Source organism: Prionailurus viverrinus, chromosome B3 (genome assembly GCF_022837055.1).
Source record: "Prionailurus viverrinus isolate Anna chromosome B3, UM_Priviv_1.0, whole genome shotgun sequence".
In the NCBI taxonomy this organism is placed as follows: Eukaryota; Metazoa; Chordata; class Mammalia; order Carnivora; family Felidae; genus Prionailurus; species Prionailurus viverrinus.
This window is the reverse complement of record NC_062566.1, coordinates 17,775,325-17,798,945: the sequence shown is the minus strand read 5'-3', so window position 1 is coordinate 17,798,945 and position 23,621 is coordinate 17,775,325. Positions and strand designations below refer to the sequence as shown.

The window sequence follows — 23,621 nt, the reverse complement described above, 5'->3', positions numbered from 1 at the left end:
ATAATTATATTTCATACTGTATATTAACTTAACCAAAAATGATGATATAATTCCATTGAGAGAAAATGGGAAGAAAGGGGGAAGTGTATTACTTGTTTGGGGGTGGGGAGTGAATGGAGAAATAAATCTTCACTTCAGCATTGGGAAGTACTTAGTGAACATAACTCTAAACCAAAAGGTAGTGGTTATTGCAAGCATTTCATTTAAAGATATAGATGTGAATCTCAAAGAAACAGCTAAGAAATGAAAGTAGTTGCTTCTGAGAAATGTAAATGGAGGCAGATATATAAATAAGCCATAGAGATCTATTTCAGTTCTTAATTTATGTGCAAGAATTATATTAACAAAAATACAAATTTTTAAAAGTATCACCACCTACAACAGTACTGTGACATTATCACAGTAAGTATTATTATTTTAGGGGACAGTATCCAAGAGGTGTGGCAGCATTCCCGAGCTCACACAACTTAGGAGGGTTTGAGCTCAGACTGACTGATTGATTTTCAGGGAGGGGAGGAAGGCCTGAGGGAAAAAGAATCCAGTCCCAGCGTGGAGCTGAAGGTGGCTCCATCTCACAACTGTGAGATCATGACCTGAGCCAAAATCAAGAGGTGGACACTTAACTGACTGAGCCACCCAGGCACCCCTGAGCTCAGTTTTAAACTCTCTTCTTATGATGTCAAATCTTGTGTATCTGTCTGAATCTACCTAGCAGCAACTTATAAATAAGTGAAGTGTTTTGATATCACCAAAGGGAAAAAGATTAATTCTGACTAGAAGAGACCAGGAAATCTCTTTATAGAAATGTCATTTGAACTAGGCCAGGAACCATTTCAGACTGCTCTTTACAGGCAGGGTAAATGCCTAGACAATTTTCCTCCCTTCTCTCTTGCCTTGACTTGGCTTCTGGTCTGGGCTGGGTGAAGGATGCAGTAAGTACAGTCCACTTCATGACTACTGATGCAAGGGCTGCTGAGCTCTCAATGGTTTTTAAGCCATTTGTAGTTTCTCAACACATGGCAGCTCCACTTTTACAATTCCCATGAACTCACACCAACTTTGGTGTCCAATTAACAAAATACAGTGAATAGCAGTTCATTTGCAGGGCTGCAGCAAGGACTAAATGCAGAGCCAGGTACTGACATTGGTTACTGCTGTCATCCCTCTGATCTTATAATTCACAGTGAGCATCCAGAGCCCTCAAGGCCCACAATGCTCCTCAGGGTACACAGCTCTGCCATCACCCCTTGACATGTATGCTCTGTCCTTCCAGTGGACTTTGAATACTTGCTTCAATGCCTTCCCACCTCACTGAAGCCACCTTCCCTCCCAGGCCAATTGCAGATGGCCTTCCTTGATGAGTGCATTAGTCAGCATTCCCCTAAAAAACAGTAACTATAGGACACACACACACACACACACACACACACACACACACACACACGAAATTTATTATAGGAATTGGCTTACACAATTACAAAGGCCAAAAAGTCCCATGACCTGCTGTCTGCAAGCTGGAGAACAAGGAAAGATCTTGGTGTAATTCAGTCTGAGTCTGAGTCCAAAAGCCCAAGAACTAGGGGCCAACGGTATAAGTCCTTCCAGAACTGTGAAGTTGGAAAACCCATGAACCAGGAGCACTGATGTCCATGGGCAGAAAGTGGATGTCCCAGTTTAAATATGGAGAACAAATTCACCCTTCATCTGCCTTTTTGTTCCATTAGGGCCCTCAATGAATTGGTTGATGCCCAGCAGCATAGATGAAAGTGATATTCTTTACTCAGTCTGTAGATTCAAATGCTAATCTCTTCCAGAAACACCCTCACATACATCCCTATAAATAATGTTTTACCAGCTATTTAAGCATCCCTTACCCAGTCAAATTGACATAAAATTAACCATCACAGTGAGCCTCCAATAGAGGAAGATACAATAGTGAGTCCACTGTTATATCTCCCAGTTGCAGCATTTTCCCATCTAATATTTATCTATGTCTTTTTATCTATTAGTAACTGAGTAGTTTTAATTTAAAAGTGGCATAATTTGATTAATTTGAAATTAATTTGGAAGTGGCATTTAGCTGGAACTTTGAAAAATGAATCTGGGCTTCCTGTTTTTAAAGGTGCATCTACCCATTTCACAGTAGTGATTATGGATTAAGACTGGCCTTGTTTCTGTCATCAAAGTGGGTTGCTATTTTCCCCACAGTGTTTTTGGTGTGTTTCTTGAAACCATCTGTATATATTACTGGAATATTCAAGTTTCTTTGCTTCACTTTTCCCATTCAAGGTTGAAAATTTTATAATTTTCTTATAGTGCTTATTTAAATTTTTGAAAAAATATTTTCATTCATATATACATTGAGATAGCAAAAGAGAGATCTGGGTTATAGACTGCTATTAAAATTGCAGGGATTGTTGTTGCCTGACACTTTAATTAGGCTTAATGAGATTTTTTTTCTTATCTCTGACTACTTGTATTTCTTATACCCCACCTATAAAGGTTTGGTTAGGGTTTGCTTTTTGTTTTTGCATAACTAGAATACATTGGATAGCAATTCTTTTAAATAATTTGTGGGTGGTAAACCTTGAATCCTTACATATTTGAAACTTTTTTTTTTCTTTTCTACTTGACTTTGTAGAGATTTGGGGGATAATAATAATAATCAGTTTCTCATCTAAGCTTTGGCATTATATCCCATTGTCTTCTCAAATCCAAGGTTTCCTCCTATATGACAGATGTCATTTTGGCAATCATCCTCTGGCAAAATGATTTTTGCCTGTTCTGCACGAATTAAAGATTTTCTTTTCCTTTACTTGGCGTGTTAAAATTGAAGTACGCAGTGTGACTTTTTCATCTAAGTTTTCATGTTTTCCTTGAACTCTAGAAGGTTTTTTTTTTAATCATTTCTTTATTATTCTTACTTCCCATTTTCTCAGTTATCTCTTTCTGAGATATATAGTAGACTCAAGTCAGAATTTATTCTATTACCTACTGTCAATCAGTGATTTCCAAACACAATTTCCCACTGACAGGCTTCTTGATAAAAGGGGATCTAGGTCTAGAGTGGGAGATACACAATGAACTTGTGACACCTCATTTTATTTTGTGCTAGAAACAGAGAAAATATCCATGGTCACAGAAACCATGCCAAAAAGACACAGGAGGTAACCCGACATTTTGAGCATTTAGAAATATTTACTGCAATGCAATAAAACATATCAAATATCCCCCAGAATAATTCAAAATGATAATAAAATCTCATTGGTCACCCATTTAAAATCTTCAATATTGCATAATATATTATTTAAAAATCCCCAAATTAAAAAAAAAAAAAAAAAAAAAAGGAGAAGACCTGGGCTCGAACCCCAAAGTTTCTCTGCCTAAACAAGAATGACCATAATAATATAACATGTAGTTCACATGATTACTGAAGAGACAAAAATAAGGTGTGTGACAGTGTTTGAAACTTTAAAGTTATATACATACAGATGATGACATTTTAAAGCTCTTTTCAAATACAGACATTGAGCTATACACCCAAAGTCAAACCATCAAAGCTACTTATAGGTAGGGGAACCAGACCCTGAATCCTACCCACCTCAGGTCTTACCCACCTACCCACAGCCTTTTCCATATTTCCTGGCAGATACAATGATAATGTCAGAAGGACACTCATTTTCAAAAAAATAGATTTCTGAAATCAGTGCAATCTTTCCCATCTACACAATGCTACACCATGTATTCCATCTTGCTATTCATTTCCTCTGTTTGAGATTAAGTTTCAAGCACTTTATAAGCATTTCTTTCTAATCTGGTATGCTATTTGGAAAAATGCAGGAAGCCAGTGGAAAGATTGTTTGTGAAGAGACTTCTGTGACCAGCTGCTCCCTGTTGGTGCAAACCACTACTGGAAAGGAAACACATTTCCTATCATGAATATTCCCTTTCAGTTTTTCATGTAATCCACTGCCCCTAATTTTCTCTGTCATAAGCAATGAAGGTGCCATCTGTATGTTGCTGTTTTAATACACACCCAATGGTTACTGACAAAGGATCATCCAAGGCCATGCCTGTTACATTAATTGCTCCATACGTGGGAAGAAGATGAAGGGTCCAACTGTCCTGACTCCCTCTGAGGGAAATAAAATAAGGAGAAACTCCCTGTGGCTATGGACTGTATTCCAGTTCTGTTCCAGCTTCCAGAGAGCTGCTTTAAAATCCTCTCTCATTCCTGGGAAATGAGAGTCAGAAAATACAACTCCTTGGCCTAATGACTTTGAGAAAAAAAGCCCTTGATGCAATATTCTGGAACAATAAAACACATGACTACTAATATAAAGAACAGGGAAGCCTCAAAGACAAATTTAGATAAATTCTCCTGCTTTAGCTATCTACATGGCCGGCTCTTTATGTCACTTAAAACAAACAAAACAAAACAAAACAAAAAACAAAACAAAACAAAACAAAAAAAACAATAAAAAAAACCCAAAAACCTATCTCCTGACTTCCAACTGCCTCTAGGATATGGCCCTGAAAAATAACCAGAAATATCTGAATGTTCACAAATACCAAGATTCTATGGACTTTGCCCATTTTTAATCAACATACCTGTTATTCTTTAGTTTTCATCACTCAGAATTGTATTGATCCTCAATCTACAGATATTTGAGGCAAATATAAAATACTGTTGTAAGTGATTCAGGAATAATATGCTGAGTATAACTATAACATTTAATGAAAAATCTAAGAGTTACATTTTAGTTTTAAAAAGAAAACCTTTTAAAGAAGTTTTTAAATGTTGAGGATTTTACTAAATATTTGTAAAGGTTTTGCCAATTCATAGAAACACACACATAGATCATTGGAACAGAATAGAAAACCCAGAAATAAACCCATGATTATATGGTCAATTACTCTTCGACAAAACAGGAAAAAACATCCAATGGGAAAAAGACAGTCTCTTCAACAAATGCTGTTGGGAAAACTGGATAGTGACACACAGAAGATGAAATTGGACCACTTTCTTATACCATACACAAAAATAAATTCAAAATGGATGAAAAACCTAAATGTGAGACAGGAAACTGTCAAAATCCTAGGGGAGAACACAGGCAACAATCTCTTTGACCTTAGCTGGAGCAACATCTTACTAGATATGTCTTCAGAGGCAAGGGAAAGAAAAGAAAAAATAAATTATTGGGACTTCATCAAAATAAAAAGGTTTTGCACAGTGAAGGAATCAACAAAACTAAAAGGCAACCAAAAGAATGGAAGAAGATATTTGCAAATGGCATACCTGGTAAAGGGTTAGTATCCAAAATATATAAAGAACTCAACCCCCCCCCAAAAAAAACCATAATCCAATTAAAAAATGGACAGAAGACATGAATAGACACTTTTACAAAGAAGACATCCAGATGGCCAACAGACATATGAAAAGATGTTCAACATTACTGATCGTCAGGGAAATGCAAATCAAAACTACAATGAGATATCACTTCATTATCAGTCAGAATGGCTAAACTCAAGAATACAAGACAGAAACATCAAGAAGCATCAGGTATTATAAAGGATGCGAGAAAGGGGAACCTTCTTGCCCTGTTGGTGGGAATGCAAACTGAAAAAACTGATGCAGCCACTCTGGAAAACAGTATAGAGGCTCCTCAAAATGTTAAAAATAGAACTACCCTCAATCCAGCAATTGCACTACCAGGTTTTTATCCAAAGGATACAAAAGTACTAATTCAAAGGGATACAGGCACCCTAATATTTATAGCAGCACTATTTACAATAGTCATTTTATGGAAACAGCTCAAGTGTCCATCAAATGATGAATGGATAAAGAAAAGTGGTGTATATATGCAATGGAATGTTATTCAGCCATAAAAATAATGAAATCTTGCCATTGCAATGACATGGATGAAACTAGAGATTATTATGCTGAGCAAAATCAGTCAGAGAAAGTCAAATACCATATGATTCCATTCATATGTGGAATTTAAGACACAAAACAAATGAGCAAAGGGAAAAAAGAGAGAGAGGAAAACCAAGAAGCAAACTCTTAACTATAGAGAACAAACTAAGGGTTACCAGAGGGTAGTTGGGTTGGGGATGGGTTAAGTAGGTGATGAGGATTAAGGAGTACACTTGTAGTGATGAGCACTGGGTGTTATATGGAATTGTTGAATCACTATATTGTATACCTGAAAGTAATATTAACACTGTACGTTAACTAACTGGAATATAAATAAAAACTTTTTTTAAAAAAAGCTTTAACCATTTAATTTTTAAATTAATTAATTTAATTTTTAAAACCCACAAAACATTTCATTTAATATATAAGATATGAATATAAACTAAAGATTTTTCAAGCTTACGTACCAGTAAGTTCATTATCTCATTACAGGCTCTCTTTGAAAATAGTATAGAAAGATTTTAAGTTGCTTAGGACACTTTGGGGAACTTTATTTTGATTTTTCTTCAGTATCAGATTATAAGCATCCAAAAGAAAGAGAACAGAATATCCATTTCCATCTCATTTAGGAGCCATGAATCTTCATCATGAGACCCCACTTTAAGAAACACCCTGTCATTCATCATAAACAATCTTATCCTGAAACTAAAAATTCCCTACTGAAAATTTTCAAATAATAGTGCTTTAACCCTAACAGGAGTCCAAAAGTATTCAATAATATAGTAGTTCATTAGAGTAAATGTATCACTTTCTACAGTGGCTACTTTAAAAGAAAACATTTATTTACATTTAAATAAACTGTATATGTAAGACATATGTGAAAATGCTTATTATCTCATTCTTGGTAAATTCAAGGGTGTTGCCAAGGATGAGGAAATTATAACTTCTACCTGTGTTTTTTAGACAATACCTATTAAGCATATATTCAACAGCTCACAGAATGCCATCTGAAGGACATGGTCATACAGCATTCTAAGGAACTGCACTAATATAAGAAAATGACAGAAACAACTGTGCCCAAGTGTTCACTGCCCAATCAGTTTAAAGGATCCCTTTAAATATCAAAATGTATTACAGAAGTATCAACATGGACATGTGAATCAAACAATGGATTAAAAATACAAAACAACATATTTATGCCATTGGCTAAGTTGCTGATAAGAATATCCTGTAAGTTTCCAGTTTGAGATGTCACTCTAAACATACCTATTTATTTCCCCTTTCCCTCTAAGACCACTGAAATTAAAATAAAGGAGGGAAGTGGTATAGAAACCCCCAAACAAAGAGAATGGGAAATAAATCATAAATGGAATCATAAATAAAAATATTTCAATACACTACAGGAAAACAGCATGTGCATGGAGGCTTGGTGACTGCAAAGGTCGAGTGAAGGTAGCCACTGCTAAATACTGGAGAAGGGACTGACTGCAGGGTGGGAGGAGCAGGTTTGCTGAGTGGAACCTCACTGAGTTCAGAAGTGAACTGAAGGAGGCAAGGTGGATGGAGTGGAGCTGACACAGGTGAATGACAGAGAGCTCTGGAAAAGAGAGCTACCAGCTCCCTTCTAAGAATAACCATTAGCCAGGGTTTCTTCTCAATACAGTCAAAACCCAAAAAAGTGGATCGGTTAGAGCTGTGGAGTCTAATATGGTAGCCACTAGGAAAAGGTGAGTCTTTGATAAGTGACCGCTGCTGAAATGTGCTGAGTGCAACATACACATGTGATTTCTAAGACTCAGCTCTGCCCTCCCCCAAAAGTGTAAAACCATCTTATTAACAATGTTTCTGCATTTGCTATGTGTTGAAATGTTAATAATTTAGATATATTAGGTTAAGTAAAATATATTATTAAAATTAATTTCACCTATATGTTTTTAAGTGTGGCCACTAGGAAATCTAAAATTACATCTGTAGCCGACATTATACTTCTATTGGATAGTAATGAATTAGAGAATAAAGAAGTTAATGTGATAAGAGATGCCCCTGAGGCAAACCATCCAGCTCTTTGGCATTTAGGGGCCTCAAAAATTTTAACAGTCCTCACTCAGGCCCTAAAACCAGAGCTGAAAGACACTAAATCCTACTCTCAAATATAGCACTTCCACCAATGCTTCTCTTCCCTAATTTTAAAATACAAAAAGATGGGGTGCCTGGGTGGCTCAGTCGGTTAAGCGGCCGACTTCGGCTCAGGTCATGATCTCGCGGTCCGTGGGTTCAAGCCCCACATCGGGCTCTGTGCTGACCACTCAGAGCCTGGAGCCTGTTTCAGATTCTGTGTCTCCCCCTCTCTCTGACCCTCCCCCATTCATGCTCTGTCTCTGTCTCAAAAATAAATTTAAAAAAAGTTAAAAAAATTTAAAAAATAAAAATAAAAAATAAAATACAAAAAGAATTCTAAGAATCAGAAGTCATTTTAGGAAAGCTTGCCAAACAAACCGTAAAAATAAACAGAAAGACAAATAAATAAATGAGCAAAATTAAAAGAAAATGAATAAATTACCTTAGAAGAAATAATATAATCCAGTTTAAAACACATAAACTAACTAAAGAAATGAACAATAATCTTCAACTGATATCATTTGAGAAAGGTGATCAACTATATAATGAACAGAGAGAATAATAAAAGGAGGATCCACAGAATAAACTGCATGACTAAAGATTTAGAAAAAGAAAGGTATGATATGACTTGGTAAAGAGTATAAAAAAAGACAAATAGGGGCGCCTGGGTGGCTCAGTCAGTTGAGCATCTGACTTCGACTCAGGTCATGATTTCGTGGTTCAGGAGTTTGAGCCCCACATCGGACTCTGAGCTGACAGGTCAGAGCCTGGAGCCTGCTTTGGATTCTGTGTGTCTCTCTCTCTGCCCCTCCCCTGCTCATGCGCGCTCTCTCACGCGTGTGCACTCTCTCTCACTCTCTCTCTCTCAAAAATAAAAATAAATAAAACATTTAAAAAGAGAAGAACATTTGAATTTGACAGACACCAGGATCAGTAGACTACAGATACACTCCACCCCACTGAATGGCACAGAAGCCACAGCACTGGACCCATACAGAAGGAAGTATAGGCTCAGAAAAATGGCTTTGCAGACAATACAGTTTACATTGTCACAAAATCATAAAGACTGCTTTAAAAAAACAGAATCAAATTGCAGAGAAATTAAATATGATTAAAAGAGAGAATGTAAAGGTTACCAACATGGAGGCAGAAGGAGTTAAAGAAAAGTAGGGACAGAACTAGAGTGCTTACAGAGAGGGAAACCCAATTATGGATAACAGAAATGAAAAAAAGCCTTAAGCACTGTCTTTTGAAGGTATAAAAGCGATCAGTGAAAATGACAACAGTGGTATGAGAGTAGAAGGGGAGAGCTGTGGTGAGTGAGCCAAGTTCATATCCTGTCATAACAAGAAGTCAATAGCAAGTGGACACAGTTGATCAATCAAGGAATAATAAATGGAGTATTAAAACAGGAGTCATAACCAGAAACAGACCACTGGAGGTCTCTGAGGAATGAACAGCAATGGGAAATGTGGGGTTAGGGGTTAGGGCTTCTTATAAATCCTTTACTGTTGGCTCTGTAACTGCTGTATGTCATATCGACATGTTTAAACACTTAAAAATGTCAAAGCCTATACATTTTATCCATATTATACACACATTAAATAACTGAAACATCTATCTGAAGGCAGACACAGTGGATACACAATGTCCAAGTGTGATATAGTTCAACATTCACGCAGCAAATACACTACAACCTTTAATTATCTTTTAAAAAACAAAATAAATTAATCATCAGTCAAGATTTCCACAAAACTACTTTATTTTTTTTTTAATTTTTTTTCAACGTTTATTTATTTTTGGGACAGAGAGAGACACAGCATGAACGGGGAAGGGGCAGAGAGAGAGGGAGACACAGAATCGGAAACAGGCTCCAGGCTCTGAGCCATCAGCCCAGAGCCCAACGCGGGGCTCGAACTCACGGACCGCGAGATCGTGACCTGAGCTGAAGTCGGACACTTAACCGACTGCGCCACCCAGGCGCCCCATCCACAAAACTACTTTAAAAGTGATACCCTTTAAACTATACTAAATTAAGAGACACCTGGGCAGCATCTGACTCTTGATTTCAGCTCAGGTCATGATCTCATGGATCATGGGATGGAGTTCCGCATCGGGCTCTGCGCTGACAGTGTAGAGCCCGCTTAGGATTCTCTCTCCCTCTCTCTGCTAGTCCCCTGCTCCTGCTCTCTCTCTTTCTCTCTCTCGCTCTCGCTCTCTCTCTCTCAAAATAAAATAAAAAAACATTAAAAAAATAAACTATGCTCAACTAAAAATCAATTCTAGGTAGATGGTACATAAAATATGAAAGGTAAAACAAGAACAACAAAACACCTCTGTGGGAAAATATCTTCATGATGTTGAGAAAAAGAAAGTTTTCAAATAGGACACAATAAGCATTAAACATAGAAAATAAGGTTTCATGAGTTGGGCCACATTATAATGAATTGCTGTTCATCAAGACAGCATCTCTCTAGAAGTATATTATACTTTGATTAAAGATTTACAAAAGACAGAAAGAACATTAAAAGAGCAAAAAGACAAGCCAAGAGTCTGAGGGAATATTTGCAAAAGCATTTAAGTGCCTAAGGACTCATATCCATAATACAGAATAACTCATACAAATCAAAAAGGAAAAACAACACAAAACAAAAAAATAGAAATGATAAAAACAGGCAAGAGACATGAATAGACACTTTTCAAAAGAAAATAATCAAGCTGAAAATTAGGAAATAAAAATGTCCTTGACTTCACTGGTAATCTAGAAACTGCTAATTAAAATCACAAAGAAGAAGGTCTGCCAGGGTGACTCAGTCTGTTAAGCACCTGACTCTTGATTTCAGCTCAGGTCATGACCTCTCGGTTTGTGAGTTCGAGCCGTACATTGGGCTCTGCACTGACATTGTGGAGCCTGCTTGGGATTCTCTCCCTCTCTCTCAAACCCTCCCCTGCTCTCTCTGTCTCTGTCTTTCTCTCTCTCTCTCTCTCAAAAATAAACAAACTAAAATCACAAAGAAGGGGGCCTGAGTGGCTCAGCTGGTTAAGGATTGGCTCTTGATCTCAGCTCCAGTCATTATCTCAAGTTTCATGGTGTTGAGCCCCACTAAGCCTGCTTGGGATTCTCTCTCTCTCTCTCTCTCTCTCTCTCTCTCTCTCTCTCTCTCTCCCCTGCTCATGCTGTCTCCTTCTCTCTCTCTCAGAATAAATAAACGTGTAAATAAATAAATAAATAAATAATAAAATCCCCACCCACCAAGAGTTGGTGAGTATGTAGAGCAATAAGAATTTTTCATACACTTCTGGTGAGAATATTAATTGGTATATAACCATTTTTTAAAACATTTGGGGGCACTTGGGTGGCCCAGTGGGCTAAGCAGCCAGCTCTTGATTTCAGCTCTGGTCATGATGTCACGGTTCATGAGTTCAAGTCCTACATCGGGCTCTGCACTTAACAGCGTGGACCCTGCTTGGGATTCTCTCTCTCTCTCTCTCTCTCTGCCCCTCTCTGCTCTGCTCTCTCTCTCTCTCTCTCTCTCTCTACGTCTCTCTCTCAAAATAAATAAAATAAGCACTTACAAATAAATAAATAAAACAATTTGGCTTCATTTGGAAAACTTAAAGATATTGCCACTTTATGACTTAGTCCATTTCTATACATATATGCATGTGATAGGCAGAAATGCATACACATGTGCATCAAAATATATGTACAATAGGAATATTCATGGCAGAGTTCTTATTAATAGACAAAAGCTGGAATCCGAATATCCATCAACAGAATAGCAATAAAGATGAATAAATTACAATAGGCAACAACTTGAATGCACTCTCACAAAAATAAAATTGAGCAAAAATAACCAGACCCAAAAGAATACACACCATGTGCTTGCATTATTCCACCTGCATAAACTTCCAGAGAAGGGAAAAACTAAATCGTGGTGCTCAGTGTCATACTAATGGTTTTTCAGTGAGAAATAAATGGAATTTTCTTACTTTATCAATATGCCTTCTCCCTGGAATATAGACACTACCTCTTTTACCCCAAGTCAGGAATCTTTACAATGATCTGGGAGTAAATTCCCCACTTTGAGAATCATCTCACACAAATGGCATTTGTTAACTATGACAGTTACAATTCCCTCCCCCTTTACCAACTTCTACCTGTCACTGGGACAGATCAGCTCCTTCATTTACTATCTGACTTGGGGCCTGGAGTCAGCACATGTCCAACACTCTCCCATAGCCCATTCTCCTTCAGTGACTTTTAACCCAGAATGTGGGTTTTTGTACAATTCCTTATTTAATATCATGTTAGTTTTATCCAATTATTTTGGAAATCTGGGAGCTGTGATTCCTTAGCTTTTTCTGTAACTTCTAGCTTTTTTTCATGGAAACTTAAGCATACTATATGATATCTCATTTAGAGGTATCCAAAGAAAATATTCAACAAGGAGAGATAAGAACGTGTGTGTGTGTGTGTGTGTGTGTGTGTGTGTGTGTGTGTTTATATACACATAAATAAGTACACAGACCCATTATTTTTATAATAGTTTTGGTTTAGGGGAGTTGTTTGTTTTTCGTTTTTGCTAAAATGATTTATAGCTGATGTTGACTGTCAATAAATTACTGAAATAAATACCATGGGAATTGCTATTAGAAGGTTCCAAATGACTCTCCTTTTCTCTGAGGAGTAAAACACTACCTAATCCTAATAAATCAATAAGAGAACAGAGATTTTGGTTGGCATCCCTCCATAACAAGACTATTTCTCTTCCTTTAACAGCATGTCAAGGATGAATCAGGAACTCTGAGAAAACTGAACCCTTTGGGGAATACCTTCAGTGGTAGACCTGAAAAGCAACATTTACAAGAAAGATTCCTTTAGTAAAAGTGTCCATACTTCTCAGTTTATAAAGCTAAAAAAATTTGTATGTTTATTTATGTCCCAAAGCCATAAAGAGGTTTGAGAGGGATAAAATCTCCACCATAATAAATCTGGAGCAATTATAAGGATGCATTATAAACATGCCTTAATTTAGAATTTCAATTCTGCTACCATCAATGATGAACAAAGTGGTTCTCACGAATCTTCCAGTTAGAACAATTAGGATGGAAAATGCAATGATCACATGCATAAAAACACCAGAGAAATTAATAGAGCAATGAGAAATTGCAGCACCAAGATCCAGAAGGAGAGGGAAGCCCTGGGTAGATAACAGAGTTTGGGGCACCTTTTGGGAACCATTTGATGATTCCTGAAACAATGCCTAAGAGACCAAAAAATTAAGCACATCTTGACAGACTTGAGAGCTAGGGGAACCAAACAGGAGTTCAAGTTCCACTGAAAAGAAAGAAGACTCTAGCAAATTCTTTATATTTATATCTAGGTATGTATAAGCAAAAATCAACAGCAGAGCAGCCCTTACAGGGATGGAAGTCCAGGCCCTCATCATCTCAATGATTAACTGGATTAAGGCAGTTTGTGCTTGTGCTGGTGCCATGACCCAGATGTCGGCCAGAAACAAACATGAAAGTTGATAAAGATAGTATGCTCAAGAACCTCAAATTATACCTACAATTCTTCATATGTACTGGGACAAAATAAAAAGGCAACCAGGTTTAGAAACAACATCATGAATCATTTCATGTAACTTAAAAGTCACATCATGAATCATTTCAATATACACTTTTTAAATGATTTCTAAAATAAAAAGAGGGACAGAGATTGAACATGCACTAATGTGAGAAATGCAGGATAGTGGAAAATGAATTTGATTTTATTTTAAAACTCGTATTTGTTTACTACATGGCATATTGGGGGGAGGAGTTAATATGGCGGAGAAGTTGGGGGACCCTGGGCTTTCTTGGCATCACTTTAAAAGTAATGCCTGTTAATATGGTTTAAGGTGTTGTAATGGGGTTATACACTTTTTTAAAGTTTATTTTTGAGAGGGGGGAGGAGAAGAGTTAGATGATTAACCAACTGAGCCACCCAGGAGCCCCCACTTTTTTTTTGATAGAGAGAGAGAGAGCATGTGTGCAGTGGATGCACAAGCAGGGGAGGGGCAGAGGGACAGGGGGAGAGAGGTTACCTTAACCAGATTCTATCCCCAGCACTAAGCCTGATGTGGGGCTCATACTCATGAATGATGAGATCATGACATAAGCTGAAATCGAGAGTCTGATGTTTCACCAAATGAGTTACCTAGGAACCCCTAAACTTTTAATTTTTAAATATTTCTCTACACACTCTATAGAGAAAAGAGACCATGAACTACACCAGAATGGCTTGAGTAATGGTAATTTGGGTGATGATTTTCCCCTCGTGCCTTTTTGTTTGTTTGTTTCCTACACAAAATATATATTACCTTTGTAGTTTTAAGAAATATGTATACAAACATTAGGATACTTAATTGAACATTGGGTTTTCTTCACACATGATGTTCAAGATGTATAATTTTTACAGTTAATATTTGGTAACATTAAGTTAGAGTTATAGCATTTTAAATAGTGGCTGGTAGATGAAAAATTCTAAGCCTGGAAAAAGCAAAGGCCCCGTGAGGATGTGTCAGGTAACACACAAGCCCTTAGGATATCAGGCTCCACAACCATGCCTGCCACTGGTAGCAGCAAACCCCAAATGCATGACCACTTAGTTCAACTGTCTTGTGACTAACGTTTCTAAAAGGCTGAATCTAAAAGTAAAATCTATAAAATACCAAAAATCATTTGTGCATAATTATGTGTTTTACATTGTATAATAATTATGTGTTGATTCACATTACTCAGTTTAAATACTTTGCCTTCTGGACAGGCTTTCATAACTGTGCACATTTATTTTATGCAAATCAACACTTGGAATGGCCTTAAGATGTATGCATACAGGTGAATGACTAAATGGCACAAATAAAGGAGAAATATTATGGAAACTGTTGGCAGTTTAGAACCCTGCATTTGCAACACTTCAAAATGATTTCTTGTGTCTTATCTCATTCGCAGCCCAGTTACAAACCCACGAAGTAAATTAATAAACTCTGTGAGTCAGAGTATGCATTTAGGAATAACTCAGGCACTTTTACATAACAAATTTATCTATGTAGCTACATTAAGTTTACGTAAACAGTTATACATCACAGATTGGCTATGCAAAGTGTCTTTGGAATCTGTCCACTTTTCACTTTCCCACAATGTGGGAAGTTCCGACCTCTTCATCCCTTGCCTACATACACTTCACCTCCTCTCCAAACAATTCCGCACACATACTGCCCTCAACATCCTCTATCTAAATAAACACAGATCTGGTTACATCCCTCCTCTCCTTAAATATCCACCAGACCTTCCCACTCTACACCTAGCACTTCACCAAGGAGCCTATTAAATAGCTAGAACAGACCACAGCAGGTAAAACAATCCCTTTGAAAACACGTGCTTTGTCTTTAAAATGTGTGCATCTTTTTTTTTTCATTCTAATCTATAATTTATACTTGTTGGATTTAATACAAATATCACAGTTTGGATTGTTTCCATTTCTAGGAAAATATGCTATGGCAAGCTGATCTTGCAGCTTCACAAATCCTCTGGCACACTGCCTCCTCATGCCCTCTGAGATACCCAGACGAGGGCAAAAGCTCAACTCTGCAAAAGCATACACGACACATTACACTCTATTCCCCTCCTGTCTCTGAACTCAACTCATAATCCTACCAAAAAAATAATCCTATCCTTCACCCTGCAAGGTGTGTTTCTAGAACATAATTCTTACAAAAGAGTCTGTAAAGAAAAATTAGTAGTTTGGTCAATCCTATATCCCTCTTTTAGAAATTCTCAATAAACATAAGGACATTCAATATTCTAAGAAGTCTTGCAGTAAAACTTGTAGTGAAGGTTAACCAGGAGACAGTGCTTCATAGAACCCATCTTGCTGAAGGTATGCTGCCCTCAACCAAAATCTCTGTCTTTCCTCACCCTGCCCCCATCACCTGGAAAGTCTCTCCTACTTGCTCCAACTGTCAAATTCCTACTCATTTTTAGAAATCTAACTACCTCCGCTTTGAAACCATTCCCAGCCATGCTAGCTGGAAATAAATGTTTTCTCCTATGTGTATTTGTAGCACTTTGTATAGGCATGTATGTTAAATTACACACGTCGTAGTCTTGGATCTCCATGTCAGTCTCCCCAGCCAGATTGTGAGGAGTTTTAAAAGTAGAAACCATCCCTTATTCATTTATGAATCCTCTGAATCAAGCAATGTTCACAAAAACAAGTTCAGTAAATATGTGTGGAATAAATTGGTGAAAGAGAAATGATCTTTCATGAAAATAAGATATGCAACATCATATGCCAACTCTTCATCATTCCATCCAGGAAACCTCTGCTGGCAAAAAGGGGAACAATAACAAGACTTAGGGGGAGGGATAATGGTCTCTAGAACAGCTCAGTCAGAGTGCATAAATGACCCCTGTTACCAGATTTATAAAGAGAATTTTGCACCAGTCAAGACTGTCACATGAATCCCTTATGAGAGCCACTGTGTCTCTGTCCACGGTGCTAAGATTCCAGCTGGAGAGCCCTGCTTCAAAACCAGGCAGAGTCAATTCCAACTGGAATACAAATGTTTGCATATTTCATTACTTCTGATACAGAGACTTCCTTTTCACCTAGGATCTCAGGACAGTCACACTCAATCAGTTACAGTTCAGCCAGTTTAAATAAATCAAGCTAACTATTCTGCAAAAGTAGTTATCAATTCTAAAGGAGGCAAGAGATGCAAAGAACTTGCAAGTCAGATGTGGGTTTTCCTTGCAGCCCTGCCTCTAACCAATGAGCAACTTTGGGCAAGTGACCACAGCTTTCTAGGCATCAACTTCCCAATCTCTGAGTTGAGTAGCTACATAATTAAGAGTGAGCAAACCTTCAGTGAATCACTAGCGTATGTCAAGCACTTTTTCTTATTTAATCCTCTTGAAACCTGGTGAAGTGGGTATTACCATTCTCATTATACACATGAAGAAACAGGGATTAAAGAGGTAAAGAAATCTGTTCAAGGCCACACCATGAGCTAGCAGCATTGCCTGCCTAGGAGGTTCAATGGGGTCATGGCTGGACAGCCAAGGTGAGATCAAGGCTTTTTCCCCTCCCACCTTCCCATTACCTCACGCTGCTAATGGCTGTCTTCACGTGTTTCTCTAATACTGTAACGATGATGATATCCAGTATTCATGATTTTTGTTTTTTTTTTAAACTTCCTAACTTGACACAAGTTTGTGTTTTATTATTTGTCACATTGTGTAACTCAAGTTTATGCCTAAACTTCTCATAAGACCCCCAAATCCCTTATATAACCTGATTCCTTAAGGGTCTCTTAAAGAGTCAAAAGCACTCAGAAAGGCTTGCAGCTGCTCAGTGAGTGGTCTCCTCTCCAAAAGAGATGGCCAGCCTTAGGAGGACAGCTTCACTTGCTCACTGTTCCTACTCCTTGGCTAAGTAGCCACTGTAACTTCACATACCATCCAGCCAGCACAAGGACCACTCAAGAGAGGCAACTGTGTAGCATACCCATGGTAAGGCTGTCTTGCTGGCTGGAGCCAATCCTAGGCAAATGGGACAGTGGGAGGTGGGTTTCACCTTCCCAGCCTATCATGCACCAACTGTGGAGTGTGTTGACTGGTCCTTTATCATGTGTGTAGGGGATGGGGTGGGGAGTGCTGTTTGGTTTGGTATGTTTTACTGAAAATGACCACAGTCATGTGCTAACTTTGTGGTCTCTCAAAGTGCATTCACATATTTAGCTCATCAGTGACCAATGAAATGCTATCATGCACAGTACAGACTCTGATCACTTATAAAACTTATCTAATAGCAATCATCCACAAACTGTCAAAGCCAGAACCCATCAAGGCTCCCAAGTACAAATCCTGAACCTCTTGAAGTAAAAGAGAAGTTGCTCTGTAAAGTACTTGCCTCTCCAAACACCCAGAGACTTGTGCCCCTCCCACGGCCTCTGTACTTGCATTTCTCTGACCTGGCTTCATTCAATGCTAGAGCTTCTTTTTCAGTCTCTCTTCCCCTAACTCCAACTCTTCATCCTTTCCCCTCTCCTATAATCCAAGCTCTGTAAACAGCAATTTTTGCAAACTGTATGATGGCACTTGTCTTTCTTTACAGCCCTCCTTTCATGATAAGTTGACCATGTCATCACATATGCATTGAATATTTTAAAGCATAGTTCTGTCTGTAGGAGAAAGTACACATTTAACACAGGTGTAGTATGGGAGAGGAAGGCATTCATTGTGGCAATTCTAACTAGGTTAAGTGATGCAACACGCATCAGTGTGGTAGTGTGGGTACTCTTTGTAAAATTATGAAATATCACATGTCTTCTTACACCACTTATCTGAACCTCTCTGGTGGCTCTTCGCACTTTCTGTGTGGAACTTAGGCCATTCGCACACCTCTTTCCTCCCTGAACACCACCATCCCTGTGTCCCACTCTCATCCTCATGTGCCCCAGAACAGAATCTGATGCCTTGTACAGACACCGCACAGAAACCCATTTTTAACAATGAAACGCTTTTGTAAAATATTTGTATTGTATGAAGGATATAACAATGAAAACTGAACCTTCAGAGCAGTCTAGAAGAGCAAAAAAGAACTTGTCGTACATACGATACAGATTTGTCCACTGAAATGAGCACTAGCAAGTCCACAAAGAAAAAACCCCATGGGGCTGAGAGCAGGTGCCTGAAGGAACAGACAAGTGCATCTCGGGTGTGGACCCAAAGCTGGACTACCAGCACTACTCTCACCAGTAAGGGGCCAGGGAAAGTCCATTACTGGTATTGTGGTGAGGGGCGTGTAAATGCTCACAGCTGGCCAACTGCCTGGACACATTAACCAACTACAAAGCCCAAGGCCAAGCCCCTAACCAAAGAAATTACATACCTCAGACACCAGCAAAGTCTAGAGATGGCTAAATTGGCACAGACTGCATGCTAACGCTTAGCACATAAGGAGCACTAAAATGTGATCATTTGGACCTTATTCTTGCTGATTCTGGCTCAGGATGGGGATACTTTCATCCTGAGTTTCTAAGCTGAGGGAAAGGTGGGACTGAAGTACCCATGCACAAGTAGCTGGGGCAGTGAAACATGCTTCACGGGGTTCCTCCTCGATTGGTGGGGAAACTGAGGCACGCAGCAGATGGGGAAACTGAGGTAGGAAGCAGAGGGCAGGCCCAGGTCGGGGACAGAGCGCGGGCCCGCCTCACCCTGAGCCAACTAGCGCGTCCAAGCCAAGCCACCCCGCCTGATGCTTCCGCGACCCCTCAGAGCCCAAGGCGGGGAGAGGGCAGCCCTGTGGCCGGGGCCAGGACTCACCACGTCCATGATCTGCAGGAGGCTCAGGGAGAAGTAGACGGTGAGCGGCTGCGAGTCGTTGGCCACGGGCCTCTCCAAGGGGTTGTAGTTCTTGACCAGCTCCTTGTAGAGCTTCCTCTGGAACTCGCCTTGCAGGGACACTTAAGGAGAGCCCAGCGGGCTGCTCAGGGAAGGCCACCGGGGGTGCACCCCACACCCCCTGCCCGCGGACCCCCACCGCCCAAAGCAAGCAACCCAAACGAAAGGGGCTCTCATTCCCAGGACAGCCCCCGGCAGCGCCGCCCACTGTCCCTCGCTGGCGCGAGCCCCCAAACCTGGCCCGGGCGCGGGGCGCACGGAGCAGCCAGGATGCGCCCGGGATCCCGCGGAGGAGGAGTAGAGGACTGGGAGATCCGGCGGCTTTACCGTGCAAGAGCGACGCGGCCAGCGCCAGCCACATCGACCGGCGCATGTTGGGACTCTGAGCTGCCGCGGCCGGCGCGCCCAGCGTCTCGCTAGTCGGCCCGGGCCTGCGCCTGCGGCCGCGGAGCCGCCTCTCTCGGTTCGGCTCGCGCGCCTTTAAAGAGCCGAGCGCGCGCCCCCGCCCCGCCCGCCTCCGCGCGCTTCTCCACGTGACGAGCCCCGCCCCCGCCCCCGCCCCCACCCCAGCCAGCCAGCGGGGCCCTTGGCGGCTCGGCGGCCGCCCAGGGAACTGCAGCCCGCTGGTATAAGTGGGAAGTGCGCTCCGGAGTACTGGTTACAGCCAGGGCACCCCGCCCCGCCTCCGTCTCCACCGTTGTCCCGGTCCCTCCGCATCACACCTCCGGCCGAGCCAGGGGCTGTCCGAGGCCAGGTTCTGTCTCTCCCTTTTGTCCTTGGTCCCCAGTCCGCTCCCTCCTGCTCTCAGACAGAAGCTGCACGGGTCCTTGAGAGAGAGCGGGACAATTCTGGGGTCCAGTCTTCCAGGGTCCTCCCCTCCCTTACGACAGTGGCTGGGTGACAGCGACTAGGAATCAGGCTCCCACAGGTTGGGACGTCTCTCCAACCAGACAAAACAGACATGAGAGGAAGCCCCCCTCCTACCTCCCGCCAGGGTGTTCTGTCAGCAACCATTTGCTGGGCATCACCAGTCCGATTCTCATCTAGGTTCTCATCTAAGTGCTGGGAGAAGAGGGGAAATCTCTGCCTGGAAAACATTCTATGGGGGAGGAGAAACGCTGCAGAAGTGTGTGATGGCAATCCCAGTGGACACCCTTTTTATGTCTCGTTCTCTTTTAAAGGAGATTTAAAATTGAAAAGTTACTTCCCACCCCTTTCTGGAAGGACAACCAAAACTTGGTGGTGTGATTTAGGCTTTTCTCCTTTTCCTTCTCCTTCTCCTTTTTAACTCGGGAGAGAGTTAATTGACATGGGGAGGCTCAGAGTAAACATCAGTCAAATGGTCAGAGGCTAAGTCGAGTCCTAGACGTTAAGGAGGGGGCTTGGATTTGGAAGAGGAAGGGGGTGAGGATAGGGAGGCGGAAAGCTCTGTCCCACTAGCTCTCTGCAAGAAGGTTGCAGAAAACTGAGTGCAGCAGGTTCCCTGCGCCCACGTAGGGGGCGCTGCCCCAAAGTGATCTACACCAAGAGCTCAGGCAGGTTGGACCGGCAGAGGCAAAGCCCACATTTGGGCACTGCATAAGACACGGGATTTTTGGATGACATTAAAAACAAACAAACAAACAAAACACTAGAAAAGCTCACCAAAACGTGACTGCCTTTGAATTTACCGGAGCGGCAGGAATGGGTGACTGAGCCAGTTATTTGATTTGGAAAAAAACAAAGAAATGTGACAGCCTTGCAAGGAAGTGTCTGATAGCAAATTCACACCTGTTAACTGATGCATGCATAAGCAAATAATGAGTGTAAGCTTTGAACTAAGAGAAGGTCCTAGAGGAAAGAAAGATTGATTCTTTCTGGGGAAGAGTTCATAGACATGACAGCCAACCTGGGCTTGCCACAAAGGAAGGGTCCAGCCAGGAGAAGGGAACACCAGAATAGAATTTCCTGGTGAGCAGACAGGTATGCTCTTAGCTTTAATCGAGCTCCTGAGTTCTGCAATCTGGCAGTCTGGATACCCACAGAGCTGGCACTGGTGAAGAAATGAACTAAAGGGTTTCAGCTGCTGGCAAAGAGAGAAAGAAAATAAAATATCAGAATAGAGGGGGCATAGGACACAACAGGGAGATTCTCACCGGCATGCCATCCCCACTGGTCATCTGAATGCAAGCAACACTAGCTCTCAAACACATTTCCTGAAAGTGTCTAAAAGCCCAGTCTTCCATTCTAGAGGGACATGAGCCTAGAGGGGCCAAGGGAATTCATATACCTTGAGTTTGGCCATTGGGATCACCTTCCTAAAAGCATAAAAACTTCTTTTGTCCCTTGTACCCATAATATCAGAAACCTAGAATTAAACTATTTTCTAGTGGGACAACCAGTCAATGAGTTTTTATGTATGTCCTATGTTCTGCTAGATGCCTGTAGGACCTACCAGCACAATCCACTCACTCAGTTTACAATTTAGAGCTAACATGAGTGTGGATAAATAAATTTCAGTCTGTGCTGTGCCAGTAAATAGGTCTGTGAGTGTGGCTGTGTTCATCCCCATATAAGACTCACCTTTTTCATTTGTAAAATAAAGAAAGGAGTGGGACTTTCTGGGAGTTGAGCTGACAGAGCTGCAGGTACCCCTTTGGCTCCCATTCCCAACATGAATGGTAAGTAAAATGTAAGAGAAAATTAATACATACTTGAGCTTAGAAAGGCAGGGACCAGAAACAAACCCAGAATAGTTACTCACAAGCTGGTGCTATTATCATAGTCCAGGAGAGAGGCATATCTAGACGTGGGCTCCAAGGATAAGAGTCTTAAATTTTAACAAACCTCAATGAAGCAAACTGGTCTTGAGTCTATGAGAGGTGGGGGACTGGAACAAAAATATCTAGATAAATCTAGAGCCTGCAAAAATCTCCCCTTTCATGTAAAAATAGACCAGCAAACCCTAAACATGACCAAGGGTAATGGGAGGAAACATGTTTTCTGCTTTGAGTCTGGATAGGGGGAAAAGGTAACTATACATTTATAAACCCAAAATTGCAGGGGTGCCTGGGTGGCTCAGTCAGTTGAACGTCTGACATTTTATTTCGGCTCAGGTCATGATCTCGTGATTCATGGGTTCGAGACCCACATTGGGTTCATCTGTGCTGTCAGTGCAGAGCCTGCTTGGGATTCTCTGTCTTCCTCTCTCTCTGCCCCTCCCCTGCTCTCTCTCTCTCTCTCTCTCTCTCTCTCTCTCTCTCTCTCTCTTTGTCTCTCTCAAAATAAGTAAATACAAACTTTGAAAAAAATGCATAGTGCTTAGGTGTGTGCCCAAATGTATACAACTTACATGGTTTAGAATTCAAGAATCCCTCTGGGAACAGCTTCTATAAATTTACACACATGGAGCTCAAAAAAACTATGACTTTCATGAAAATGAACTCCAACTAAAAAATATAAAACACACTCCGAAATAAACTATATCCCCTATGAGGCAATAGCCAATAGTAAGTGAAAGTACACAGACCACAGGCAAAAAAAGTTAGTACCCCACAATTTGAGATAAGAGGATGATTTGGGGAAAAAAACTATAAAATAAGTATGTTTAAAATGCCAAAGTTATTGAGTAATATCAGCTGCAATAATAATCCACAAATCCTGTTGGCATAACACTATAAAGTTTATTTCTCTCTCATACCATAATCAAAAAGTTACAGTGAGTTCCCTAGGTGGCTAAGCTCCTCAAGTCTTTTAAAGATACAAGATCCTTTCAACAACTGGATTGACTGTGTTCTGGGGACCAGAGGAATGTGCTAATTGAAGTCTGCTGGAGCCTCAGCCTTTACACAGCCTGCAAACAAGTAGAGGCGTACCTGGACCAGGACTGAAGTTGCTTGTATCATCTCTGCCCACATTTTCTGGCCAGAGCCAAGTCTCTTGATCACAACTTCAAGCAAGAGAAGGTGGAAAGCAATCTTTTTATCTGTGCCTGGGCAGAGAGGACAAAGGTAAGCAGTATCAGTAATATGGTATACAGGTGATAAAGTAGGAATTAATAGCATAAGGAGAGCAAACCACAGAGGAAAAGAAACAAACAGAAAATAAAACACGAGCATCTAGGAAAAAACCCATAACAATTAAAATTGAAAAT

At 40.4% G+C, this 23,621-nt stretch overlaps 1 protein-coding gene across 1 annotated transcript in view; it reads right to left on the bottom strand.

Moving 5' to 3' along the window:
- The window catches only part of CHRNA7 (cholinergic receptor nicotinic alpha 7 subunit), a 113,632-nt gene extending 93,748 nt beyond the window's left edge, over positions 1-19,884 (bottom strand). The window contains 4 exon segments of the mRNA XM_047864598.1: positions 19,412-19,551; positions 19,726-19,761; positions 19,764-19,794; positions 19,797-19,884. Coding sequence (XP_047720554.1) covers positions 19,412-19,551; positions 19,726-19,761; positions 19,764-19,794; positions 19,797-19,862 — 273 coding nt within the window. The 5' untranslated portion in view covers positions 19,863-19,884.
- Positions 19,885-23,621: the final 3,737 nt, after the last annotated feature.